Below are 25,477 nucleotides of genomic sequence, written 5' to 3'. Positions count from 1 at the left end.
TGACCCCAATGGAGCTACGGTCCGTTCGCCCCGGCGGGGGGCCAGCCCCATCGACCCCAATGGAGCTACGACCTGTTCGCCCTGGCGGGGGGCCGGTACCACTGACCCCAATGGAGCTACGGCCCATTCACCCCGACGGGGGGCCAGCCCCACTGACCCCAATGGAGCTACGGTTCGTTCGCCCCGGCGGGGGGCCGGCCCCATCGACCCCAATGGAGCTACGGTCCGTTCGCCCCGGCGGGGAGCCGGCCCCACTGACCCCGGGGCTGTTTCGTGTTTCGAATGAGAAGGGTCTCCACACACTCCTCAGTGGGGTTCGCTCCTGCACACGCCTGCTCCCCACCGAGCACAGCAAGAGCCGAGTCGGGCGTCCCGCTGGTGGGCCCCTCCCCAGAGCTGTGAGAGGACCCAGCCACTGGGTCCCCAGGGGTGAGAGATGCCTCCCCCCAGCCCCAAGCCAGCCCAGCCCCGGACCTGCCCTGGCCACTATCCCGGGGCCCCTGCCCAGCCCAGCCCAGCTGCTGCTCGGGGGAGTCCTCTCTCCCTGCCTAGCCCTGGGGCAGCCTGCACCCCAAGCCCCTTATCCCCAGCCCCAGCCCAGGGCCTGCCCCCAGCCAGAGCCCTCGCCCCCCCAACCCTCTGCCCCAACCCTCAGCGCTCATCTCAGCTGGCCTCTCTTCTGGGAGCGCAGCACCCCCTGGTGGGCGGACCGTGCAATTGCAGCACTTCCCCCGTATGCTCTATTATTGAGGGGGGGGGCTCTGCAGGGGACATGTATTCTGCACTTGTTTCTTTGGTTGAAAAGGGGGGGGCTCTGGCTTCCTTCTCCCCTCCCTCCAGTTCCAGCCCTGGTGGGTCAGTCCTTTTACAATCAGCTTTTGCCATCTGTCTCTTTGTCCTCCCTGGGAAATTTCCCTTCACTTCCCATGTCTCCCTGCAGACAAGAGAAGGATGCATTTTCTGCCAGCTCGACACCAGGTGCGTCACCCTGAAGGGACGGCCACTGCGCTCAAACGACTCTCTTTCTTCCAGAGAGGCCGGCATAAAGGCTGCCCAGCCATGGGGCACACAGAGAGACGGGAGTTTTCATAGCCCCAACTCCAGAATATCGTTACCCCTTTTTGACCCAAGCGGCCAGGGGAATTTGAGGGCCCTGCAGGCTGTTGCAGCCAGGAGGAGACGTTGGCAATGGAGTCTCAAAGTCCTGCTTCTCCGAGCACAGGAGGCAGCTTCCTTGCTCACAGCACGGGACACTTTCCACCAGCTTGCCCAGGCCGCCTGCATTTGGCTTTCCTGCTGCTCCTGTTGGCTTCTCCTTCCTGTCATGCTGCAGCTTGTCCCGGGTCTGCGCTTGCACGCCCAGCAAAAAACTCCCACCGCCAATCAAAGACCCGGCTCTTGAATTCAAAACCCCTTCACCATGGGATCCAGCTTTTCCATGTGCCTGGGGGGGTTTCATACAGGGGCGGCTCTAGACATTTCGCCACCCCAAGCTGGGTGGCATGCCGCGGGGGGCGCTCTGCCAGTCGCCGGGAGGGCGGCAGGCGGCTCCAGTGGACCTCCCGCAGGCGTGCCTGGAGGGTCCGCTGGTCCCGTGACTTTGGTGGACTTCCCGCAGTCATGACTGCGGGAGGTCCACCGGAGCTGCCTGCCGCCCTCCCGGCGACCAGCAGAGCACCCCCCGCGGCATGCCGCCCAACGCATGCGCTCGGCGTGATGGGGCCTGGAGCTGCCCCTGGTTTCATAGATTCATAGACTTAAGGTCAGAAGGGACCATTATGGTCATCTAGTCTGACCTCCTGCAAAACGCAGGCCACAGAATCTCACCACCCACTCCTGTAGCAAACCCCTAACCTATGTCTGAGTTATTGAAGTCCTCAAATCGTGGTTTAAAGACCTCTTTGAATCTATGAAGCCCAGGTCTCCTGGGAGGGGGTCCAACTTCAGCTCCCAGCCCCACGCCAGGCAGAGTGGGGAGGGGAGCTGCCCACATCCTGGCAGAGCGCTGGAGCTGCTGGGCTCCAGGTGACAAGGGGAGTGCCTCCTCCTCCGGCCCTTTGATGCGGTTTAGGTGGGCTCGGAACACGCCTACCACATCCGTCGCTGCAGGCAAGCGAGGCCGGGAACGCCCAGCCGGAGGATGTCTGGCCGCGTACTCCTAGAAACTTCAGTGCTTGTTTGGGGACTGCAGGCAGCAGCCGAGCAGCGGGGTTGGAGGATCTGTGGGGTACCTACAGGTCGGTGCCCGTGTCCTTTTCTGGAGCAGGGCCTAGCTTTCTCTCTTTGAGCACCGGCTGGACACACAGAGACTTAGCTGCACCTGTTACTGCAGAGGCAGCGAGACGGAGCTGGGCGTTCGGCTCAGAAATATCTGGGTGGGTTCTTTGGCAGTCGCTGCCCATCCCCAGCAATCTTGCATGAGTGTGTTTTGGAAGATAACCGCTCCACTGCCTAGATCATAAGACTCGGCTACATAGCCTGGGCTTAAACAAGCAAACAGAACAGCCCCAAGGACCTGGATCCCAGAGGAGCTTTGACACAGATGTTTTCCAATCCCCTCGTGATTCCAAAGGCGTTAAAAAGGTCAGTGCCTCAGTGACTGGCTGGCAAAATTGCCCCCAGACTGTCAATTTCTGAGTTGCACCCAGCTCTGGGGAATACGGACACAGCCAAGCATCAGGTGAACTAGGTCATTCTTGCCAGGTGCCACAAGATTCAGCTCCTGGATCCTACGTCTAACGCTCCGGCTGCTTCTGGCTCACGGGTGGCTGGCGCGATGGAGCTGGGGGGAGCAGCCACTCTTGTCCTGGCGGCTGGCGTTCTGTGCCTGGCTCTCCTCTGGGAGTGGAAACGGCAGCAGGAAAGCAGCAAATTTCCCCCCGGACCGACTCCTCTGCTACTTCTGGGCAACGTGCTGCAGCTGAGCAGGGGGGACCTGTTCACCTCGCTGATGGCGGTAAGTCAGCGGCATGTGAAAATCAACCCTTTGGATATTCCCAGGAAAAAGCTACAGGCAAGGGAGCTAAGGGTCAGAGTCCTCACCTGTACCTCAGGCAGGGTGACCAGATGTCCCGATTTTATAGGGACAGTCCCGATTTCAGGGTCTTTTTCTTATATAGACTCCTATTACCCCCATCCCCTGCCCCAATTTTTTATACTTGCTGTCTGGTCAGCCTAACCTTAGGGTAAAATAATTTTCCTACAACCGACCATTATAAACCCAATTGAGGTTACACTTCAAAGAAATCTGAACATGTTAAATAACCTTAACTCTGTCCTTTGACACCCCCCAAAACATGTATGATTAAGTTCAGTGTTTGTGAGCAAAGATGAAGCAGATTTTTACACGCACATTAGACATTTTTCCCACTTATTTTGTCCCAAGACAGAGTTAACGTTAACTCTGAATTTCCTGGGTTTATAATGCGTTGTGATGGGCTAGTTGCAATTCCTCTGTATCAAGTATTTTATTGATGTTTTCTCAACCGTAACTCCATCTTAACGGAGTCGTTGTCTGGGAGTGTCTCCGTGTGTGTGTTTCACTTAGTAATGCCCGACATCGACAGTAAACGAGAAACTGAGTGTGGATGTTAGTTACCATGGGATATTTTGGAAGATATCAGTGATCAACCTTCAGTCTTGTAATGGAGTTGAAGGGTCAGATCCGCTGGTGTGTGCTCACTGCTCTCACCCACTGGAGCAGCGAGAAGTGGCCAGAGCTGCTATTTAGGGATGGTTTGTATTCTCAGAGAAATGCAAAGTAGCCCCCGGGAGTGGGTATCAGTTTTCCCCTCTGCCTCCAGGCCTTCGGTTCCGCCCCCCCGCCTGCCCAGCCAGCTGAGAAGATCTGGTTCAACAAGCAGCTTGTTTGGGGGGGGAATACGATGAACTGTCACTTTTTGCCGTTTTTCACAACTGAACGTCAGTTTGTCAACCGAGGCTGATGCGTCAGAGCGTCAGAAAAGCTCGCCCAGAGTTGCCCTCTCTCGAAAGGGCCCATTGTTCTCCAGGAGGGTGAAGCCAGGAGTCCGCCATGAGTCCAATTCTCCCAGCCCTTTCTAAGCCCCAAAGAGCTCAGCCACTGGCTAACAGCAGTCGAGGTTTGAGCCCCGATGATCGAGGGCCGTTCCCTCGTTAAGAGCTTTTTCTGTGTATATTCTTCTGTGGAGAATGAAGCAAGAACCATAATTCCAGTTCCCACGTGAACGCCCCGTGAGCAATCGACCTCTTGTTGGTGTGATACGTTTGATAAATGCACAGACAAAATCGTATTGTCGTGTAATCTTGGCAGGTTTTCGCACCACGCCCAGCCCGGTGATAACTGGGCCAGGGGTGCGTCACAGCTAACATGCAAATATAATGAAAAAAGAATCACGCAGGGTCGCTGAGTCACTCCCGGGAAAAATGTAGGTGCCAAATCCTCAGCCGTGGCTTTTGCTGATTCCCAAAGGGCCTCCCTGGACTAGGAAGGGGGGAAGTTTTCACAAGGGATATTGAGCCACACCTCTTTCCTCTAGGCCCGAATGCCTCCCTCGTCGGGGCAGCGTCTGTTCTTTCCTTCTCATTTACAGTCCTTCCCCTTGCAGCTGCGGGAGAAGTACGGCCCGGTGTTCTCGGTGCTCCTGGGCCCGCGGCGGGTGGTGGTGCTGTGCGGGCACGAGGCGGTGAAGGAAGCCCTGGTGGATCACGCCGAGGAGTTCAGCGGCAGAGGAGGCATGCCCACATTGGACAGGATCTTCCATGGTTATGGTGAGCGGGAGGGCAGAACTGGGTTGCAACCTGGGAAGCCATCGCGTTCCTCTTTGTGGATGGTTGTCAGCCCCCGAACCTTGCCAAAGCATCGTCCCGCCCTCTACCCAGCTCACCAGCCGGTCAGGGATATGGCCTCGTCTGGGTTCGCCTCGCTGCTCCACATCGGACAGAGCAGGGAGGAGAAGCTAGCTCTGGCACGACCCAGGGGAGCGCCCCACCCCCCGTTGGGCTATCTGCGGGTCACGGGCACTCATTCGCTCACATTTCTTTTTGTCTGGCTGGCGGGTTTTTGGTGACAGGTTTCCAAAGGGCTTGGAACAAAGACACATTTCAAAATGAGGCTGGTTAACTTTCTAACTGCACAAAGCCGAACACTCCTTCCCCACCCCTGCCCCAAGGTCCCGCCCCTGCTCACGCCATTCCCCCCCACACACTCACCAGGGAGGTGAGGACTCTGGCTGTGGGTGCAGACTCTGGGATGGGACTGGGATGAGGGGTTTGGGGTGCAGGAGGGAGCTGGAGCAGGGGGTTGGGGCACTGGGGGGGGTCCGGGAGGGAGTTTGGGTGCGGGAGGGGACTCAGGGCTGGGGCAGGGGGTTGGGGCACTGGGGGTGGGCTCCGGGAGGGAGTTTGGGTGTGGGAGAGGCTCAGGGCTGGCACAGAGTGTTGTGTGGTGTGGGATCCAGGAGGGAGTTTGGGTGTGGGAGGGGGCTCAGGGCTGGCACAGAGTGTTGTGTGGTGTGGGATCCAGGAGGGAGTTTGGGTGCGGGAGGGGACTCAGGGCTGGGGCAGGGGCTTGGGGCACTGGGGGGGGTCCGGGAGGGAGTTTGGGTGTGGGAGGGGCTCAGGGCTGGGGCAGGGGGTTGGGGCACTGGGGGGGGTCCAGGAGGGAGTTTGGGTGTGGGAGGGGCTCAGGGCTGGCACAGAGTGTTGTGTGGTGTGGGATCCAGGAGGGAGTTTGGGTGCGGGAGGGGACTCAGGGCTGGGGCAGGGGCTTGGGGCACTGGGGGGGGGGGTCCGGGAGGGAGTTTGGGTGTGGGAGGGGGCTCAGGGCTGGCACAGAGTGTTGTGTGGTGTGGGATCCAGGAGGGAGTTTGGGTGTGGGAGGGGGCTCAGGGCTGGCACAGAGTGTTGTGTGGTGTGGGATCCAGGAGGGAGTTTGGGTGTGGGAGGGGGCTCAGGGCTGGCACAGAGTGTTGTGTGGTGTGGGATCCAGGAGGGAGTTTGGGTGCGGGAGGGGACTCAGGGCTGGGGCAGGGGCTTGGGGCACTGGGGGAGGGTCCGGGAGGGAGTTTGGGTGTGGGAGGGGCTCAGGGCTGGCACAGAGTGTTGTGTGGTGTGGGATCCAGGAGGGAGTTTGGGTGCGGGAGGGGACTCAGGGCTGGGGCAGGGGCTTGGGGCACTGGGGGGGGGTCCGGGAGGGAGTTTGGGTGCGGGAGGGGACTCAGGGCTGGGGCAGGGGCTTGGGGCACTGGGGGTGGGGGTCCGGGAGGGAGTTTGGGTATGGGAGGGGGCTCAGGGCTGGGGCAGGGGCTTGGGGCACTGGGGGAGGGTCCGGGAGGGAGTTTGGGTGTGGGAGGGGGCTCAGGGCTGGCACAGAGTGTTGTGTGGTGTGGGATCCAGGAGGAAGCTTGGGTACGGGAGGGGACTCAGGGCTGGGTCAGGGGTTGGGGCACTGGGGGGGGGTCCGGGAGGGAGTTTGGATGTGGGAGGGGCTCAGGGCTGGGGCAGGGGGTTGGGGCACTGGGGGGGGTCCAGGAGGGAGTTTGGGTGTGGGAGGGGGCTCAGGGCTGGCACAGAGTGTTGTGTGGTGTGGGATCCAGGAGGGAGTTTGGGTGCGGGAGGGGACTCAGGGCTGGGGCAGGGGCTTGGGGCACTGGGGGGGGGTCCGGGAGGGAGTTTGGGTGCGGGAGGGGACTCAGGGCTGGGGCAGGGGCTTGGGGCACTGGGGGGGGGGTCCGGGAGGGAGTTTGGGTATGGGTGGGGGCTCAGGGCTGGCACAGAGTGTTGTGTGGTGTGGGATCCAGGAGGGAGTTTGGGTGTGGGAGGGGCTCAGGGCTGGCACAGAGTGTTGTGTGGTGTGGGATCCAGGAGGGAGTTTGGGTGCGGGAGGGGACTCAGGGCTGGGGCAGGGGCTTGGGGCACTGGGGGGGGTCCGGGAGGGAGTTTGGGTGTGGGAGGGGCTCAGGGCTGGGGCAGGGAGTTGGGGCACTGGGGGGGGGGTCCAGGAGGGAGTTTGGGTGTGGGAGGGGGCTCAGGGCTGGCACAGAGTGTTGTGTGGTGTGGGATCCAGGAGGGAGTTTGGGTGTGGGAGGGGCTCAGGGCTGGCACAGAGTGTTGTGTGGTGTGGGATCCAGGAGGGAGTTTGGGTGTGGGAGGGGGCTCAGGGCTGGGGCAGGGGCTTGGGGCACTGGGGGAGGGTCCGGGAGGGAGTTTGGGTGTGGGAGGGGCTCAGGGCTGGCACAGAGTGTTGTGTGGTGTGGGATCCAGGAGGGAGTTTGGGTGAGGGAGGGGACTCAGGGCTGGGGCAGGGGCTTGGGGCACTGGGGGGGGGTCCGGGAGGGAGTTTGGGTATGGGAGGGGGCTCAGGGCTGGCACAGAGTGTTGTGTGGTGTGGGATCCAGGAGGGAGTTTGGGTGCGGGAGGGGACTCAGGGCTGGGGCAGGGGCTTGGGGCACTGGGGGGGGTCCGGGAGGGAGTTTGGGTGTGGGAGGGGCTCAGGGCTGGGGCAGGGGGTTGGGGCACTGGGGGGGGTCCAGGAGGGAGTTTGGGTGTGGGAGGGGCTCAGGGCTGGCACAGAGTGTTGTGTGGTGTGGGATCCAGGAGGGAGTTTGGGTGCGGGAGGGGACTCAGGGCTGGGGCAGGGGCTTGGGGCACTGGGGGGGGGGGTCCGGGAGGGAGTTTGGGTGTGGGAGGGGGCTCAGGGCTGGCACAGAGTGTTGTGTGGTGTGGGATCCAGGAGGGAGTTTGGGTGTGGGAGGGGGCTCAGGGCTGGCACAGAGTGTTGTGTGGTGTGGGATCCAGGAGGGAGTTTGGGTGTGGGAGGGGGCTCAGGGCTGGCACAGAGTGTTGTGTGGTGTGGGATCCAGGAGGGAGTTTGGGTGCGGGAGGGGACTCAGGGCTGGGGCAGGGGCTTGGGGCACTGGGGGAGGGTCCGGGAGGGAGTTTGGGTGTGGGAGGGGCTCAGGGCTGGCACAGAGTGTTGTGTGGTGTGGGATCCAGGAGGGAGTTTGGGTGCGGGAGGGGACTCAGGGCTGGGGCAGGGGCTTGGGGCACTGGGGGGGGGTCCGGGAGGGAGTTTGGGTGCGGGAGGGGACTCAGGGCTGGGGCAGGGGCTTGGGGCACTGGGGGTGGGGGTCCGGGAGGGAGTTTGGGTATGGGAGGGGGCTCAGGGCTGGGGCAGGGGCTTGGGGCACTGGGGGAGGGTCCGGGAGGGAGTTTGGGTGTGGGAGGGGGCTCAGGGCTGGCACAGAGTGTTGTGTGGTGTGGGATCCAGGAGGAAGCTTGGGTACGGGAGGGGACTCAGGGCTGGGTCAGGGGTTGGGGCACTGGGGGGGGGTCCGGGAGGGAGTTTGGATGTGGGAGGGGCTCAGGGCTGGGGCAGGGGGTTGGGGCACTGGGGGGGGTCCAGGAGGGAGTTTGGGTGTGGGAGGGGGCTCAGGGCTGGCACAGAGTGTTGTGTGGTGTGGGATCCAGGAGGGAGTTTGGGTGCGGGAGGGGACTCAGGGCTGGGGCAGGGGCTTGGGGCACTGGGGGGGGGTCCGGGAGGGAGTTTGGGTGCGGGAGGGGACTCAGGGCTGGGGCAGGGGCTTGGGGCACTGGGGGGGGGGGGTCCGGGAGGGAGTTTGGGTATGGGTGGGGGCTCAGGGCTGGCACAGAGTGTTGTGTGGTGTGGGATCCAGGAGGGAGTTTGGGTGCGGGAGGGGACTCAGGGCTGGGGCAGGGGCTTGGGGCACTGGGGGGGGTCCGGGAGGGAGTTTGGGTGTGGGAGGGGCTCAGGGCTGGGGCAGGGGGTTGGGGCACTGGGGGGGGGGTCCAGGAGGGAGTTTGGGTGTGGGAGGGGGCTCAGGGCTGGCACAGAGTGTTGTGTGGTGTGGGATCCAGGAGGGAGTTTGGGTGTGGGAGGGGCTCAGGGCTGGCACAGAGTGTTGTGTGGTGTGGGATCCAGGAGGGAGTTTGGGTGTGGGAGGGGGCTCAGGGCTGGGGCAGGGGCTTGGGGCACTGGGGGAGGGTCCGGGAGGGAGTTTGGGTGTGGGAGGGGCTCAGGGCTGGCACAGAGTGTTGTGTGGTGTGGGATCCAGGAGGGAGTTTGGGTGCGGGAGGGGACTCAGGGCTGGGGCAGGGGCTTGGGGCACTGGGGGGGGGTCCGGGAGGGAGTTTGGGTGCGGGAGGGGACTCAGGGCTGGGGCAGGGGCTTGGGGCACTGGGGGTGGGGGTCCGGGAGGGAGTTTGGGTATGGGAGGGGGCTCAGGGCTGGGGCAGGGGCTTGGGGCACTGGGGGAGGGTCCGGGAGGGAGTTTGGGTGTGGGAGGGGGCTCAGGGCTGGCACAGAGTGTTGTGTGGTGTGGGATCCAGGAGGAAGCTTGGGTACGGGAGGGGACTCAGGGCTGGGTCAGGGGTTGGGGCACTGGGGGGGGGTCCGGGAGGGAGTTTGGATGTGGGAGGGGCTCAGGGCTGGGGCAGGGGGTTGGGGCACTGGGGGGGGTCCAGGAGGGAGTTTGGGTGTGGGAGGGGGCTCAGGGCTGGCACAGAGTGTTGTGTGGTGTGGGATCCAGGAGGGAGTTTGGGTGCGGGAGGGGACTCAGGGCTGGGGCAGGGGCTTGGGGCACTGGGGGGGGGTCCGGGAGGGAGTTTGGGTGCGGGAGGGGACTCAGGGCTGGGGCAGGGGCTTGGGGCACTGGGGGGGGGGGGTCCGGGAGGGAGTTTGGGTATGGGTGGGGGCTCAGGGCTGGCACAGAGTGTTGTGTGGTGTGGGATCCAGGAGGGAGTTTGGGTGTGGGAGGGGGCTCAGGGCTGGCACAGAGTGTTGTGTGGTGTGGGATCCAGGAGGGAGTTTGGGTGTGGGAGGGGGCTCAGGGCTGGCACAGAGTGTTGTGTGGTGTGGGATCCAGGAGGGAGTTTGGGTGCGGGAGGGGACTCAGGGCTGGGGCAGGGGCTTGGGGCACTGGGGGGGGTCCGGGAGGGAGTTTGGGTGTGGGAGGGGCTCAGGGCTGGGGCAGGGGGTTGGGGCACTGGGGGGGGGGTCCAGGAGGGAGTTTGGGTGTGGGAGGGGGCTCAGGGCTGGCACAGAGTGTTGTGTGGTGTGGGATCCAGGAGGGAGTTTGGGTGTGGGAGGGGCTCAGGGCTGGCACAGAGTGTTGTGTGGTGTGGGATCCAGGAGGGAGTTTGGGTGTGGGAGGGGGCTCAGGGCTGGCACAGAGTGTTGTGTGGTGTGGGATCCAGGAGGGAGTTTGGGTGTGGGAGGGGACTCAGGGCTGGGGCAGGGGCTTGGGGCACTGGGGGAGGGTCCGGGAGGGAGTTTGGGTGTGGGAGGGGGCTCAGGGCTGGCACAGAGTGTTGTGTGGTGTGGGATCCAGGAGGGAGTTTGGGTGTGGGAGGGGCTCAGGGCTGGCACAGAGTGTTGTGTGGTGTGGGATCCAGGAGGGAGTTTGGATGTGGGAGGGGACTCAGGGCTGGGGCAGGGGCTTGGGGCACTGGGGGGGGGGTCCGGGAGGGAGTTTGGGTGTGGGAGGGGGCTCAGGGCTGGCACAGAGTGTTGTGTGGTGTGGGATCCAGGAGGGAGTTTGGGTGTGGGAGGGGGCTCAGGGCTGGCACAGAGTGTTGTGTGGTGTGGGATCCAGGAGGGAGTTTGGGTGCGGGAGGGGACTCAGGGCTGGGGCAGGGGCTTGGGGCACTGGGGGGGGGTCCGGGAGGGAGTTTGGGTGCGGGAGGGGACTCAGGGCTGGGGCAGGGGCTTGGGGCACTGGGGGGGGGGTCCGGGAGGGAGTTTGGGTATGGGAGGGGGCTCAGGGCTGGGGCAGGGGCTTGGGGCACTGGGGGAGGGTCCGGGAGGGAGTTTGGGTGTGGGAGGGGGCTCAGGGCTGGCACAGAGTGTTGTGTGGTGTGGGATCCAGGAGGAAGCTTGGGTACGGGAGGGGACTCAGGGCTGGGTCAGGGGTTGGGGCACTGGGGGGGGGTCCGGGAGGGAGTTTGGATGTGGGAGGGGCTCAGGGCTGGGGCAGGGGGTTGGGGCACTGGGGGGGGTCCAGGAGGGAGTTTGGGTGTGGGAGGGGGCTCAGGGCTGGCACAGAGTGTTCTGTGGTGTGGGATCCAGGAGGGAGTTTGGGTGCGGGAGGGGACTCAGGGCTGGGGCAGGGGCTTGGGGCACTGGGGGGGGGTCCGGGAGGGAGTTTGGGTGCGGGAGGGGACTCAGGGCTGGGGCAGGGGCTTGGGGCACTGGGGGGGGGGGTCCGGGAGGGAGTTTGGGTATGGGTGGGGGCTCAGGGCTGGCACAGAGTGTTGTGTGGTGTGGGATCCAGGAGGGAGTTTGGGTGTGGGAGGGGGCTCAGGGCTGGCACAGAGTGTTGTGTGGTGTGGGATCCAGGAGGGAGTTTGGGTGCGGGAGGGGACTCAGGGCTGGGGCAGGGGCTTGGGACACTGGGGGGGTTCCGGGAGGGAGTTTGGATGTGGGAGGGGACTCAGGGCTGGGGCAGGGGGTTGGGGCACTGGGGGGGGGGGTCCAGGAGGGAGTTTGGGTGTGGGAGGGGCTCAGGGCTGGGGCAGGGGTTGGGGCACTGGGGGGGGGGTCCGGGAGGGAGTTTGGATGTGGGAGGGGCTCAGGGCTGGGGCAGGGGCTTGGGGCACTGGGGGGGGGGTCCGGGAGGGAGTTTGGGTGTGGGAGGGGGCTCAGGGCTGGCACAGAGTGTTGTGTGGTGTGGGATCCAGGAGGGAGTTTGGGTGTGGGAGGGGGCTCAGGGCTGGCACAGAGTGTTGTGTGGTGTGGGATCCAGGAGGGAGTTTGGGTGTGGGAGGGGGCTCAGGGCTGGGGCAGGGGCTTGGGGCACTGAGGGAGGGTCCGGGAGGGAGTTTGGGTGTGGGAGGGGGCTCAGGGCTGGCACAGAGTGTTGTGTGGTGTGGGATCCAGGAGGAAGTTTGGGTACGGGAGGGGACTCAGGGCTGGGGCAGGGGTTGGGGCACTGGGGGAGGGTCCGGGAGGGAGTTTGGGTGTGGGAGGGGGCTCAGGGCTGGCACAGAGTGTTGTGTGGTGTGGGATCCAGGAGGAAGTTTGGGTACGGGAGGGGACTCAGGGCTGGGGCAGGGGTTGGGGCACTGGGGGGGGTCCGGGAGGGAGTTTGGATGTGGGAGGGGCTCAGGGCTGGGGCAGGGGGTTGGGGCACTGGGGGGGGTCCAGGAGGGAGTTTTGGTGTGGGAGGGGGCTCAGGGCTGGCACAGAGTGTTGTGTGGTGTGGGATCCAGGAGGAAGTTTGGGTGCGGGAGGGGACTCAGGGCTGGGGCAGGGGTTGGGGCACTGGGGGGGGGTCCGGGAGGGAGTTTGGATGTGGGAGGGGCTCAGGGCTGGGGCAAGGGCTTGGGGCACTGGGGGAGGGGTCCGGGAGGGAGTTTGGGTGTGGGTGGGGGCTCAGGGCTGGCACAGAGTGTTGTGTGGTGTGGGATCCAGGAGGGAGTTTGGGTGCGGGAGGGGACTCAGGGCTGGGGCAGGGGGTTGCGGTGCGTGAGGAGGTTTGGGGTGCAGGGTCCTGGCGGCACTTACCTTGGCTCCCAGGAAGTGGCTGCCAGGTCCCTGTAGCCCCTAGCCCATGGGTTCTCAAACTTCATTGCACCACGACCCCCTTCTGACAACGAAAATTACTTCCTGACCCCAGGAGTGGGACCAAGGTCCAAGGGCTTCACCCCCAGGCAGGGGGCTGCAACCTGAGACCTGACCTGCAGCTTCAGCCCTGGGCAGTGGGGCTGTGGCTTTGGCTTCATCCCCAGCAAGTCTAAGCCAGCCCTGGTGACCCCATTAAAACAGGGTCGCGACCCACAGTTTGAGAACCGCTGCCCTAGACACAGGACGGCCCGGGAGGCTCCGTGCACTGCCCTCGCACCCAGAGGCACCACCCCTGCAGCTCCCATTGGTCACGGTTCCCAGCCAATGGGAGCAGCGGAGCCAGCACTAGGGACGGGGGCAGCTCGTGGAGCCTCCCTGCCATCCCATGTGCCTAGGGGCCACAAAGACCTGGCAGCTGCTTCCGCGCAGAGGTAAGGCTGGCAAGGAGCCTGCCTTAGCCCCAGGCCCCTGCTGCACTGCCGACCAGACTTTTAACGGCCAGCCGGCCGTGCTGACCAGAGCCATCAGAGTCTCTTTTCGACCAGGCGTTCTGGCAACCCTATGCCGCAGGCACCGAGATTTGGGGCTCACGTAGGATTCACTTCTGGATCTCTTTGCCATTGGCCCGTCCTCCCTTACTGAAGTGGGTGTCACGGGACTGGGGGGAAGTGACAGATAATAAATGCCAGAGGTCCCCTGGGGAACTATCCAACTTCCCGCGAGAGCCACCCGGAATCAGGGGCCAAGACCATCAGAAGGAGCCAGTGGTATTGGAGAGCTCGGGTTTGGGGGGCTCAGAGGTGCCGTACCACAACTTCAACTTGGGGTGGTGGAAGCCACTGGTGCTGAGCACCTCTTTAAATTCAGACCCCAGGGATCTCATGCTGGGCAACCATAATCAGTGGCCATAGAGTCCCATCCAGTTCATCCTCTGTTCCTTCCTAAAATGCATTGACCTGTGCTTTGCCCCATAAAGTGCCGCACGATTTCAGCCCAGGGCTCCGCGTTAGAACCCCTGGGCTTCACACTTGACTGCAGCTCGTCACCCTTCTGATCCCCGTTGTCTCCCCTGGGCCACGCAACGGAGGTCAGTCTCCAGAAGGCCTCACACGGCCGCCCTCCCGAGAGCTTCTCACAGATGTGATCCACAGTGCACCCCGGGAGGTGCGTGCGTAGCTGGATTTGCATTTTACGCATGAGAAACCGAAGTGCTTATGCGTGAGTCACTTCCCCTGTTAATACTTCAGTTAATCGTCTGGGAAATGGGGATTCTACAGCAGACAGGGGGGCTGCTGGCAAAATCGGGCCCTGAAGCCAGACTGGAACCTTAACTACAAGGCCAGTCTTCCTGTAGCTGCTTTAACATTTCCCCTGTGTCAATGTCTGCCCTACTCTGATCACACCTGTGGCTGTTCTCCAAACACCTCCCGGCTCGGGAATAACTCCTTCCGCACAGTTAGCATATCCCAGGCTGGACCCACCATGTCTAGACTCACTGTGTCTCCTAACACCGGAGATCAACTTTCAGGAGTGGGAAGATGCAAAGACAGAGTCAAACTGCTTGATGAGAACTTACCAGGTGGGTTAGAAGAACATGTTGGATGCCAGGAAAGCCAGTGAGATGCCCTGGGGGGTTTCTAAGCAGCATTCAGCCGGTTTCACCGGATGCAGCAGTTAGAAGAACTGGGCCTGTTTTGCAACAGCAGCATTCGAGAATAATGAGTTTGAAGGGTCCAACCCAGTTTGACAATCCCACTGATCCACTTCATTTTCCGTTCACAAGCTGACATCCCTCCATTCTCTCGCTGGCTGGTTGTCATTGGTCCCTCCGCCCCTTCTGTTTCCCTCTCTCATCCTCAGGGGTCATCTTAGCGAACGGCGAGCGGTGGAAGCAGCTCCGCCAGTTCTCTGTCGCCACCCTGCGGAGTCTGGGGATGGGGAAAAGGAGCCTTCAAGAGAGGATCGCGGAGGAAGCTCGGTGTCTGGTGGAGGAGATCAGGAAAACCAACGGTTTGTGTCTGTCGTGTCGAGGCTGCAGGGCCTTGATGGAGGGTCTAGGTTCTCCACAGGCTGAGGGGGCAGGGGGGTCTCTGTTGCTTTCGCTGGAGACTCACGGTGTTGAGCTCTTCTGAAAACCTGACCCGTAGAGCCGGGCCTGCTGGGCCCTGTTCCTCTCCCAGCCTCTCCCTCACTTCGTGCCTTGGGCTGCCCATCAACTGCCCAGTCGTCGGCCTCCTCAGCTCCAGAGCACGGGGTCACACTGGGGAGCGGAAAGGGGGCAAGTTTGTGCATCGAGAGATTTCAGTTTCTATTGCCCAAGAGTTGGAAAAGGATGAAAAATCCCCTTGGTCCCAGCTTGGCGCCGAGGATGGGGGGCGGCCCATCCCCACACTTCGGTGCCCCTCGCGGTTAAGCATTAACCCCGGGCAGCTCCGCTCGGCGAGGGATAGTCCCCTTCCTGCCACTCCCAGAGTTCGCGGTGGCTCAGCGCAGTCTGTTCTGCCACCCCAGGTTCTCCCTTCGACCCCAGCCGCCCCGTCAGCCACGCCGTCGGCAATGTGATCTCCTCCATCGTCTTCGGGGACCGCTTTGACCACCAGGACCAGACCTTCCTGAGCTTACTCGACGTCATCCAGAACCTCTTCCTGGAGCTGACCAGCCCCTGGACACAGGTGGGTATTGCTTGCTGGGGCCGCAGGGGGTCTGTGCAGCCTGGGACAGGTCCTGGAGTGGCAGCAAGCAAAGGAGAGCAGGGAGAGAGCTAGGAATCCAGGCTGGATTTTCCAAGGTATTTAGTGCCTAAAGATGCACCTAAGTATGCTAGGCACCCACCCCTCAGCGTGACTTGTGCACCTGTCTGCATTTTTGCAGATCTGGCCCTTCATCTCTGACCGCTCCCCACCCTCCTGCAGTAGGATGGAAGGCCTTCCTCCCGGGGCTCGGACCTACAAAAATGCCAAGGCCTTATCCCTCCCACTGGCCCCAGTGCCCCACCAGACAGCTGTTACTGAGGGCAGCTAACTTCACAGCTGCTGGTGCCCCCCCCGAGCTCATCCCTCATCTCTTGAGCCTTCCTGGGGCCCAGTCTGATGCCCAAGCCAGTGGGATCCTGGGTGTGGAGGTCAAAGTGCAGGCGTGGTCCAGGAAGCCTGATCGCTGCAGAGTTTCATGCCTATGCCTTTGGGGTGCGAAGCAGCCAGCCTGTCGGATCTGGAGTGCACATAGGTGACTAACTCTATCCAGGCCTGGCACAGAAACTGGGCCCGGCCAGCAGCTCGCAAAATCAGACTGTGGGATCCCAGCCGAGCAGGTGGGACGTCTCGGAGGGGCAGAAGCGGGTTCCTCCCAGCCCAGAACCAATGACGCAGGCGGGGATTCCAGGGTTGGCCCCCGCTGGTGATTCTATCACCATCCGCTGGGGCTCTGGTGTCTTTTCTAAAAGCCCCAGCTCCTGGAGTCATGGGTTTGGGTCAGACTCATAGCCCGCTGCTTTTTTCTCTCACGTGAGTTTGCCCTCGTGTGTGCCAAGAAGAGCCTGAAAGCGCGATGACGAGTAGCCGGCCCACGGAATGCTCTCCAAAGCCATCATTAATCTTCTTTTAAAATCTCATGATTTCTGAATGCTTGGGGATGGCGGCCCTGTCCTCGTCGCTTGCTGCTGCTTCTGGGCTGCCCTGAGCCAGCCATGGGAGCAGCGAGACGGAGGTCGGCTGGCTGCCTGCGCAGCCCGTTCCCGCATGATATCCAGTCGGGGCAGCTCACAAGTGGCCGCCCACTCCTTCTCCGCACTGCTAACAGAGTTTTCCGCATCTCTCCCACCTTCCCCCCCCAGTTCTACGAGATGTTTCCAGGCATCATGCGCTTCTTACCCGGCCCCCACAACCGGATTCTTCAGCACGTCAAGGTGCTGCACAACTTCGTCACCGAGCGGGTGCAGAGGAACCAGAAGACCTTGGATCCTGGCTCTCCCCGGGATTACATTGACACCTTCCTCATCAAGATGGAAGAGGTACAGAGTTGTGGGGGCCAGGGAGGTATTTTGGTGGGGGGGGTCTTCAGTGGATTCTGGGATGTTCCTTCGCATAGGCTGGGAACCACAGAGTCAGAGAGCATCACCTCGTCTGTCTGCGACCAACGGCCTGTAGAAAGAATCCCCTTTATCTTCATCCCCGCCAAGCCCTGGCTTTCCTTTCCCTTGAGGAATACCGCAAGTGACGGGCAGTCCATAACTCCCTGGTGTCGCTTTCCAGGGGCAGGAGTTCAATGCACTGGCCCCGATTCTCCGCTGCCCTGCACACAGGGCAGTTATTTACCCCCAGTGCAACGTGTGGGGGGGGTTAGCATTTTAGACCCGCTTGACGTGTTCCAAAGCAAACAGCCCTGCCAGGTGCAGGGTCCTGAAGGGTCAGGCCCATGGTTACAAGACAGTGTTTCCTATGCAAATTATCCACATGCTCAAGCAGTGGCATTGAAACCCCTTCACGCTCACAAGACAGCTCCCATGAGAGATGTGCACACCCAGGCAATGCTGTGTGCATTCAAGCAGCCCCCATCCTTTGACCTAGGATATTTTGTGAGAGAAATAGGGGTGGTTTGATCTGAGGCTTTAAGGCTGCTTGTTAATTCAAAATACTACATTAGAAATACTGAAAGATCAAATTAACGTCCTCATGAGTTTTTCAGGTTAACTCACAAGTGTATTGGCCTGGCCATGAAACCAGAGACCTCAGCCATGAATTCTGGTGGTGCAAATATTTCTCTCCTGTTTGTCACCCTGCTGTTTGGGTATCATCAGCTACGAGATTTTGGGTTTTTTTTTATTTCCTCTTTCAAGGAAAAGCAAAATCCGCAGAGTGAATTCCACACAAAGAACCTGACGCTGAGCGTAGTCCACTTGTTTTTCGGTGGGACAGAGATGGTGAGCGCCACCTTGCGATATGGGTTCCTGCTCCTGATGAAGTACCCAGAGGTACAAGGTAAGTAGTAGGGCTGGTTGAAAGGTTTCTGACAAAATGGGTTTCTTCCCCTCTGTTTCAACAACCCCACGTTTAGAAAAGAGAGATCAGAAGGAAGTGGTCAGTAAGCAGCCGTGTCCCACTTTGACAGTTTTTGGAGCAAAATATTCCAATTATTCATCTTGATTTTTCTTAACTTTATATGATTACAACTCAGAATGAAATGAAAATGTTCAGAATCAAAACCAAAGGGTTTTGACCCAAAATGATTTTTTTAACCATTATTTTTGCCAGGAAATTTGTAAATTCTTTTATGGCTCTGGTGGTTCCATTTTGGAATGGAAACAAATTTTGAAATCATCAAATTGCCCACAAAATGGATATTCCGGTTGCCACTGTTTTGCTACCAGCCGTTTTTTAAATGTTTAAGAAGCTTCATTTAAAATTAAATTAAAATCCAGAGTCCCTCGGACCAGTGGCCAGGACCCGGGCAGTGTGAGTGCCACTGAAAATCAGCTCGTGTGCCGCCTTTGGCACACGTGCCATAGGTTGCCTACGCCTGCGTTAGCCTCTGTAATGAAAGCACTGGCTTTTAAGAAACTCTTCTGTTGTATAGAAGGGTGGACCTGGGACGGAAGCTGGGTTGGAATCTGGAGCACTCCACCCTGGCTCTCAACGGACTTTGTGGTTAATTCACTAGACTGGAAGTCAGCTTCTGACCCTTGCGTGAACTGCCCTCAGTCACTAAGTCCATGCTGGTTAGTTCTCCACCTGTCAAACAGGGGTAGTACTACTCCTTTGTATCTTGTCTACTGAGATTTTAAGCTCTTTCAGACAGCCACAGTCTTACCATGAGTACATACAACGGGATTCTTGTCTCAGCCAGGGCCTCTCGGTGCTACCAAATTACTAATAAAAACAGTTCAGGCAGCAGCAGGACGGATATCATGACCTGCCCCTAGACCACAACTTTGCTGGGGTGTTTCGTGCCACATGCTCCCTGTGCCCGCAACGTGCCTTCCACTGATGTCTCAACAGAAAAGGTGCATCAGGAAATCGATGGTGTTGTCGGCCGGAACCGCAGCCCCGCCGCTGAGGACCGAAGCCGGATGCCCTACACCCACGCCGTGATACATGAGATCCAGCGATTCAGCAACATCATCCCGCTGGGGATTCCACATGCAGTGCTCCGAGACACCCAGTTCCGGGGCTACATACTCCCCAAGGTGCTGAGTCCAGAGCATAGTGCGAACGCCCCATTTACATTTTAAAATACCACACACACACACACACACACACACACACAGCAGCCACCCTTCATGGGCGCTTGCCCTAGTGTCCATGAACATTTCTGTTTCCCTCTCCTCACATTATGCTCTGCTTAGCTATCGCCCTGCACCCCAGAGACAGCTGCATTCAAAATGTGGCTTTGAACAGACACCAGGATAAGATGATTTTCAAGTGGGTTTGGGCAGGACAAGAGGAACTATGCGCAGGTGCACACATGTGAAATACAGTTACAGGGGCGCTCCCGGCCATTGGCGGCCTGGATCTCCATCAGCTTCTCTTTCTTTCTCTAAAAGATCACAACAAATCTCTGTTTCTGTGGCTGGGACAATCAGGCTGGGGTGTTGGGATTTCCCCAACCACTAAGTGGCACTATTTCTCCATAATTCACAGCTGCAGTGTGGCTCAGAGGAGAGGGGCCAGGACCTGGCCTGGGGAGACCCAGGGGTGCAATTCCTGACCGGCTGGGTGTGGCTGGCATTGCACCCAGGTGAAGGAGAGCTCTAATTTCAAACCAAGCCCCTCGCACCTGGCTAGCCGCTTTGTACAAGCCACGTCGCCATGCTCTATGGGGCTGCGCTGCTGACTCTGGCTCATGGGGAGAAGACAAAGCAGGTTTCTTTGTGGAAGGGAGTGACAGCCTAGTAGTTACAGCAGGGGACTAGGTGTCAGGACTCCTGGGTTCTTTCCCTGCCTCCGCTGTATGCGTGGGTCCCAATCCTGCACGGGTGACATGGCTAAAATAGATTGAAACTGATGAGGAAGCTCTTGCTGCAGTACCTAGGGCTGGCCAAACAACCAGAACCACCTCTCTTACCAGGGGACAGATGTTTTCTGCGTGCTGGGCTCCGCCCTCCGGGACCCCAGACACTTCAGGGACCCAGAACGCTTCAACCCTGGGAATTTCTTGGATGAGAATGGCGGCTTTAAGAAGAACCATGCTTTTGTGGCTTTTTCCTCAGGTACCAGCATTGCTCCCCCTTCCTCAGCCCCCCATAGATCAGGCCTCATGCCTAACAAATGAACTCCTTGAAGGCTAAATTGGGGGAGCGTGGGTGTGACTGTGGTAAGGTTTAGCTCACTGCAGGGTGCTGAAGTCTGTGCATGGAAGGGATGGGGTGTCTTGTTCAATCTCCAGGACAGTCAGCCAGGATTCCTTTACTTGCCTTTGTTCCCCTAGGGAAGCGGGTGTGTCTGGGCGAGGGTCTGGCCCGCATGGAGCTCTTCCTGGTCTTTACCTCCGTCCTGCAGCACTTCACCTTGCAGTCGCCCATCGACCCCCAGGACATTGACCTGACCCCAAAATCGAGTGGATTTTGGAACATACCTCCCAAGTACAGGATCTGTGCCCTCCCACGCTGAGTCGTCATCAGCGGACATGCCAGGAGAGCAGTTATTGATCGTGAAACAAACAGGGTAAGCGTGTGATGGCCCCAAGGCTGGACCTGCGTAAATGCGGAAGCTTTTCCATGGTACAATCTCATTTGCAGGTCTTGACGCTGAACATTCCTGGCCAATTTACCTCAGGCGTTCACTCACGTTTTTTCTTTTTAATGCCAAGATATCCCTGAAGCCGTGTACAGTTCTGGTATGGAGAGAGCCCTCAGAGGAATGTTCATGGTTTTGTGGTTGACACGCAGGACTCGAAGCATGACTTGGGGGGGTTCTGTTCTCACCTTTGAAAGAGCGTGGTTTAGTGGTTATAGCAAGTGCCTGGTAGTCAGGATGCCTGAGTTCCATTCCTGGCTTAGGTGGTGGGGCTCGGGAGTGTGGCTTATTAGAGGAGAGGATTGGGACATTGTGATCATGAGTGTCTGTAGGATTGGGACCCAAGTATAGGGCAAAGGCAGTAGAAGAACCCAGAAGCCCTGACATCTACGTCCCTGCTCTAACCACTAGATCCCCTGCTACTTTCCTAGAGCTAGAAATCCTCAGAATTGCTGGCTCTGGGCAGAGAGTAGGTGTCAGGACTCCTGGGTTCTTTCCCTCTCTCTGCCATATACGTGGGTCCCAATCCTGCAAACACTCCCACATGCACGATGGCTGAACTCGATTGAAACTGACATGGAAGCTCTCGCTGTGACAGCTCGAGCTGGCCAAAACAAACAGACACGTCCTTCGAGAAAAAATTAAATATATATTTTTATTTCGGAAAGCTGTGAGTGGGGGAGGGGGAATAAAAAGGGGAGAGAATGGGGCTCACCAAGATGATGTGAAACATTTTGACATGTTTTACTGTCAAATTAAAACTTTGGACTAAATTTGTATCTTGGTCAAAGACATTTTTCATCAGAAAAAAACCTTGCCGAGGGAACAGCAGATTGATGCCGAAAGAGGTGACCCCCAGAGGGGAAGGGAAACCCTGCTTCTTCAGGTCGGGAAGAACAGGGTAGCCCCCCTGCTTCACTGATTAGGGCTTGCAACATGCTTTGAGATCCGCACATGCCAGGGACTAGAGATAAACAAAATATGAGCATCCGCTCAGATTGGAAAGCATGAGCTGAGCTGGGGGGAGCGTGGTCTAATGGTTAGAAGGGCAGACGGGGAAGCAGGACAGACGGATTCTGTTCCTGGTCAGGTACTGTGTGTGGGACCTCAGACGGGTTCTCACTCGGTGAACCCCACCGGTTACTTCCCATTTCTTTGTACACACATGGATAGCTGGGGGCTTCAGGGGCTGAATCTCTGTCTATTGTATTTCCTGCTCCAAACACGGGGCATGCAGATCAATAAACTCTATTTTGGTACCAGGCCAGAGAACAGCTGTTTCGCTTCTTATTCTAAACAACCAAAGCCCTCTTCCCTTCCCACTCTGCTGTTTGCAGGCCAGCACTAAGGAAATAGCCAGGTGGCTCCTAGGTTTGACACTTAGCCAGCACTTCCCAGTATCAGTGGGTCTCTAATGGCCATCTACACACATCCCCTTCCATTTGGTACACCAGACTGTGGAGTTCTGGTCTCAGGGCTGGAACAGAAAGTAGGCTACAGGTCAGGGTTGTGGGGCATCGGCAGGACTTTGTGTTGGGGGAGCCCTAGGACTGGAACGGCCGGGGGTGCTGTGGGGCAGGGCTCTGTGGAAGGGGCTCCCCAGAACAGGAGTAGAAAGGGGTGCTGCAGATTACAGCTGAGAGGCATTGATGAAGCTGAGTGAGGGGCACACATGAGAATGAAGGCGCGTTGACAGAGGAGTGGAGACTAGGACTGGAAAAGCCCGGCCTGCCAGATAAACCAACCCTTCAGCCCATTAACCTCCGTTACACCCATGTTGTACAGACAAAACTACACAGGATCTTTTCAGGGGGCAAGACAAAGATGTCACATTTATTATGATAACAATTTGATTTACGACCAATAACTAATATCTTAATCCTTATACACACACATTATACCTAATAGCTATACACACACACCCATCAGATGTTCTGCAGCTGCTGCATAGTTACCAGTCCTGGACATAGCTGGAGTTCATGGCTTGATTTTGCAGCTTGGGTTCATAGCTTGTGGTGACTAACTGGCCAGGAAAGCCGGGCGCAAGGACGAGCTGGGTCTCTGTTAGGCCTGCACCGATGTCCTTCCATGTTGGCAGCAGAATGTTACCCTCCAAAGTCTTCCATCTCACCCATCCTTTCTGTAGGCTTTGGTTTGAATCCAGAGTCTATAGGTCTTGCTGTGTCACGCTGCCTCTGGGTTTGGTGATTGATCACCCATCAATTGCAGGCGTGACTGTCAGCCTGGGACCTGGCTTTGATCTTCCTTCTACTGTACCTTTTCTGTTTAGGGTGGACTCTGCTTACTTTGTTAGGGCTCTTGTCTGCATCTTCAGCCAGTGGGGTTTGAACTTTATTTCATCAGGACAGGCTGGGGCTGGAGGTTGATTCCATCATTCATACATACCTCAGTCACACATCTAAACTAGCTAATAAGAGTACAGCAGGGTTTGCAAAAATGAAGGTTGGAGGAAGCTTTTACAAAATGGAGTGAGCGTTTGAAAATGGGGTTTGAATTACAATATGGCAAACCGTGAACAGAAGTTACAATATAGGCAAGTGCAGTGAATGGTGAACAGAAGTTACATTAATAAAGTGAACAATTAAAAACAATTTCATTTATCAGTTCTACACCCCCAGCCCAGAGAGTAAGCAGACACAGCTACCGGGAAATCTACAGTCCTGCAAGAGAGCAGGGAATGTTACCAGCGTTCACCCAGAACATCCAGGCTTCACCTGCGGGAAAGGACGTGAAAGCCACATTCTTCTTGACGCTCGAGGAAAGAGTTGGGATTAAATAGCTCCGAGTGCTGCCAGATGCTTGGATCACTCAGCACAGAGGATAGGGCAGGAAACACAGAGGTACCCTAAGAAAGCAGGATGGGAGAGAGGTTTTCTTCCACCCTCTCACATGCAAACATGGCAGTGAAGGAACATGTGTGTTTAGGGATATTGGCCTGCCTTACCCTGCCGCCGGGGCAGAGATGTGGGGTGCCCAACAATGGAATTCTGTGCCATTGGCGATGGCCTTGGACGAGCGGGGAGCTTGTGCCATGGGGCAGTGCCCGCTGCTCTGGAGCCTGGTGCACACAGGACGCTCAGGACCCTGGGCCCGCTGAGTGGAGTGATGCAGGAGTTTGGGAGTTGGGGCACTTGGGTCTAGGCCCAGTGTGGGAAGAGAGTGTGATGGAGCTGTTAGAGCAGGTGTCCCCCGCATCCTCTGGACCCTGGGGATGACACCAAAGCGCCGCGAGGGCTAGGGATGAAGCGGTGCTGGGGCTTCAGTCTCTGCTGTGCCTGGATTTAACGGCCAGCAAAGCCCCTTTGCCCTCACCTGGGGCAGGGCATGTCCACAGACACCATGTCCCTGGTCACCAGGTGCGGCGCGTGGGTAGGGTGAAGGTCTGCAAAGTACTGGATTTCATGGATTGCAGCATTGGTGTCTGGCAGCTGGAGCCGATCCTCTGTCCGTGGAGCCTGGTTCCTTTCGACCACCTTGTCGAACTCCTGGTGCCTTTTATCTGAAAATAGCCTGAGAACCTTCTGAATGTGAGCACATGTCAGACTAATAGCCAAGGGAGGGAGTGGGGTCTAGTGGTTAGAGTGGGTGGGCTGGGAGCCAGGACACCTGGGTTCTTGTTGAGGTGAGATGCCCACTTTTTATTCCACTCTTTGCCCCCCCCCCATTTTTTCCAGTGGAATAAAGCAAGGAAAGGGGAGTAAAAGGTAGGAGGGGAAAAATCTTGGGGTTATTTCAGGGACAAACAAAACAAGGATTTTAACTCGAAACGGGACGAACAGCTTCGTTTCCAACTTCTGGGGCCAAAATATATGGATTTATTTCAAAATGACAATTTCCCCCAGCAACAGAATTGGGATTTGTTGTCCAACAGCTCCTGTGCTGGTAGCATGGAGAGAGGTCTTGGATAAAGCAGGCCTCACCCAATCTCGTCGTTATCGCCTGGAGTTAGCGGCATCTCCCCTCTGCTGCTGAACTCGTCCCCTCGGTCCACCAGGGCTTCCTTCACGGCCTCAGATCCACAAAGCAACACTGTACACAACTGTGTGCACACGACGGTGTAACTATCTCAGTAACCGCCCCCCTCCAACCAGCGTTGTTCTGTCAGAACAAAACTGCGTGTTGGCCCTGGCTAAAGTTAAACACGGGCTGAAGCGTTTGCAGGATCTGCGGCCTAGTTCCCACAAAACCATCCAGTAAGCAACATGAGGCCAGGAATTCGAATCCCTCCCCACCCCTCCAGTGGGTCGAAATGAAAGCTGGTTGGAATTATTCAATCAAAACAGGCAAATGTCAGTTCGGACTAAACTCTCGATGGGAAAATTCAAAATTAATAGGTATTGTTCCAAATTGGCTTTTTCATTCCTGATATCTGAAAAGTTGGGGATATTAGGGGAGGGCCCCCCATTTCTCTCTCTTTTCAAACATCTTCCTTTCTGTTCCCCGTGGAAAAGGTGGCAAACGCAGAAAAAGAGTGTCCGGGCTTGGGGAGTTTAAAAACAAACTTCCCCTGCCCCAGTTTTACTCCTTTGTCTACTTTATTCTATCTTTTCCAGTGAGAAAAACTGGGGGAAAGGAAGGGAACCCCCAAACTATCAAAAACTGACACACAAATGTTCATTTTGCTTCAAACTTTCCTGGCCCATCATCAAAATTTCCCAGTGAATGTTTGCCAGTGAAAATGTCTTGCTCGACATCTTTCCCGGGCAGCCAGGGAGGACAATTTTTCACCCCATGATGGGAAGCGATGGAGGTTCTGTGGGGAGCCTGCCAGCCCCTTGGCCTCTCCTAGTCCCAGGAGGATGCAGGCTATGAAGCACAGAGCCAGCCCCAGACTCCTAGCCACCTCTGACTCCTTGCCACTCACTCTGGGTGAAAGAGGAACTGCTTGTCAAGTTGCAGTGAGATGCACTGGTGCATTCTGGTTGTCCTAAAAGCCCGACCTAGTCTGAACTAACCTGTTTGGGCTAAAGTCAAAGGGAGGGCGCTGTCTGTTGGCCCCTGCTCTTCCGTAGAGCAATCGGGACAATTAAAGACTCCATCAGTATGGAAACAGGGGTTCTACATTTAAAGAGATTCATCAGGGTGGGGATCTTCCCTCAGCTCCCCTTGTCCTAGCAAAGCCATAGTACAGGTGCCATTCAGATCTGCTGTAAAATCCAGGTAG

The 25,477-nt window shown here is 58.3% G+C and overlaps 1 protein-coding gene across 2 annotated transcripts; it reads left to right on the top strand.

Annotated features, from left to right (window-relative positions):
* The first annotated feature begins 2,368 nt into the window (after positions 1-2,368).
* On the top strand, positions 2,369-20,404 carry LOC127037068 (cytochrome P450 2G1-like). Of its 2 annotated transcripts, XR_007770274.1 has the most exons (10): positions 2,369-2,956; positions 4,587-4,749; positions 14,423-14,572; positions 15,074-15,234; positions 16,395-16,571; positions 17,397-17,538; positions 18,556-18,743; positions 19,625-19,766; positions 19,985-20,220; positions 20,366-20,404. XR_007770274.1 is itself a non-coding variant. In XM_050928543.1 (9 exons), the coding sequence occupies exons 1-9, from the start codon at positions 2,777-2,779 to the stop codon at positions 20,164-20,166; spliced, it is 1,485 nt and encodes a 494-aa protein (XP_050784500.1). In that variant the 5' UTR covers positions 2,369-2,776; the 3' UTR covers positions 20,167-20,398. The 2 variants fall into 2 exon arrangements, 1 of the variants encoding a protein (XP_050784500.1); XM_050928543.1 differs by having other exon boundaries at positions 19,985-20,398.
* Positions 20,405-25,477: the final 5,073 nt, after the last annotated feature.

This window comes from Gopherus flavomarginatus, chromosome 18 (assembly GCF_025201925.1).
Source record: "Gopherus flavomarginatus isolate rGopFla2 chromosome 18, rGopFla2.mat.asm, whole genome shotgun sequence".
In the NCBI taxonomy this organism is placed as follows: Eukaryota; Metazoa; Chordata; order Testudines; family Testudinidae; genus Gopherus; species Gopherus flavomarginatus.
The sequence above is the reverse complement of the archived record's forward strand: the minus strand, read 5'-3'. Positions and strand labels throughout refer to the sequence as shown.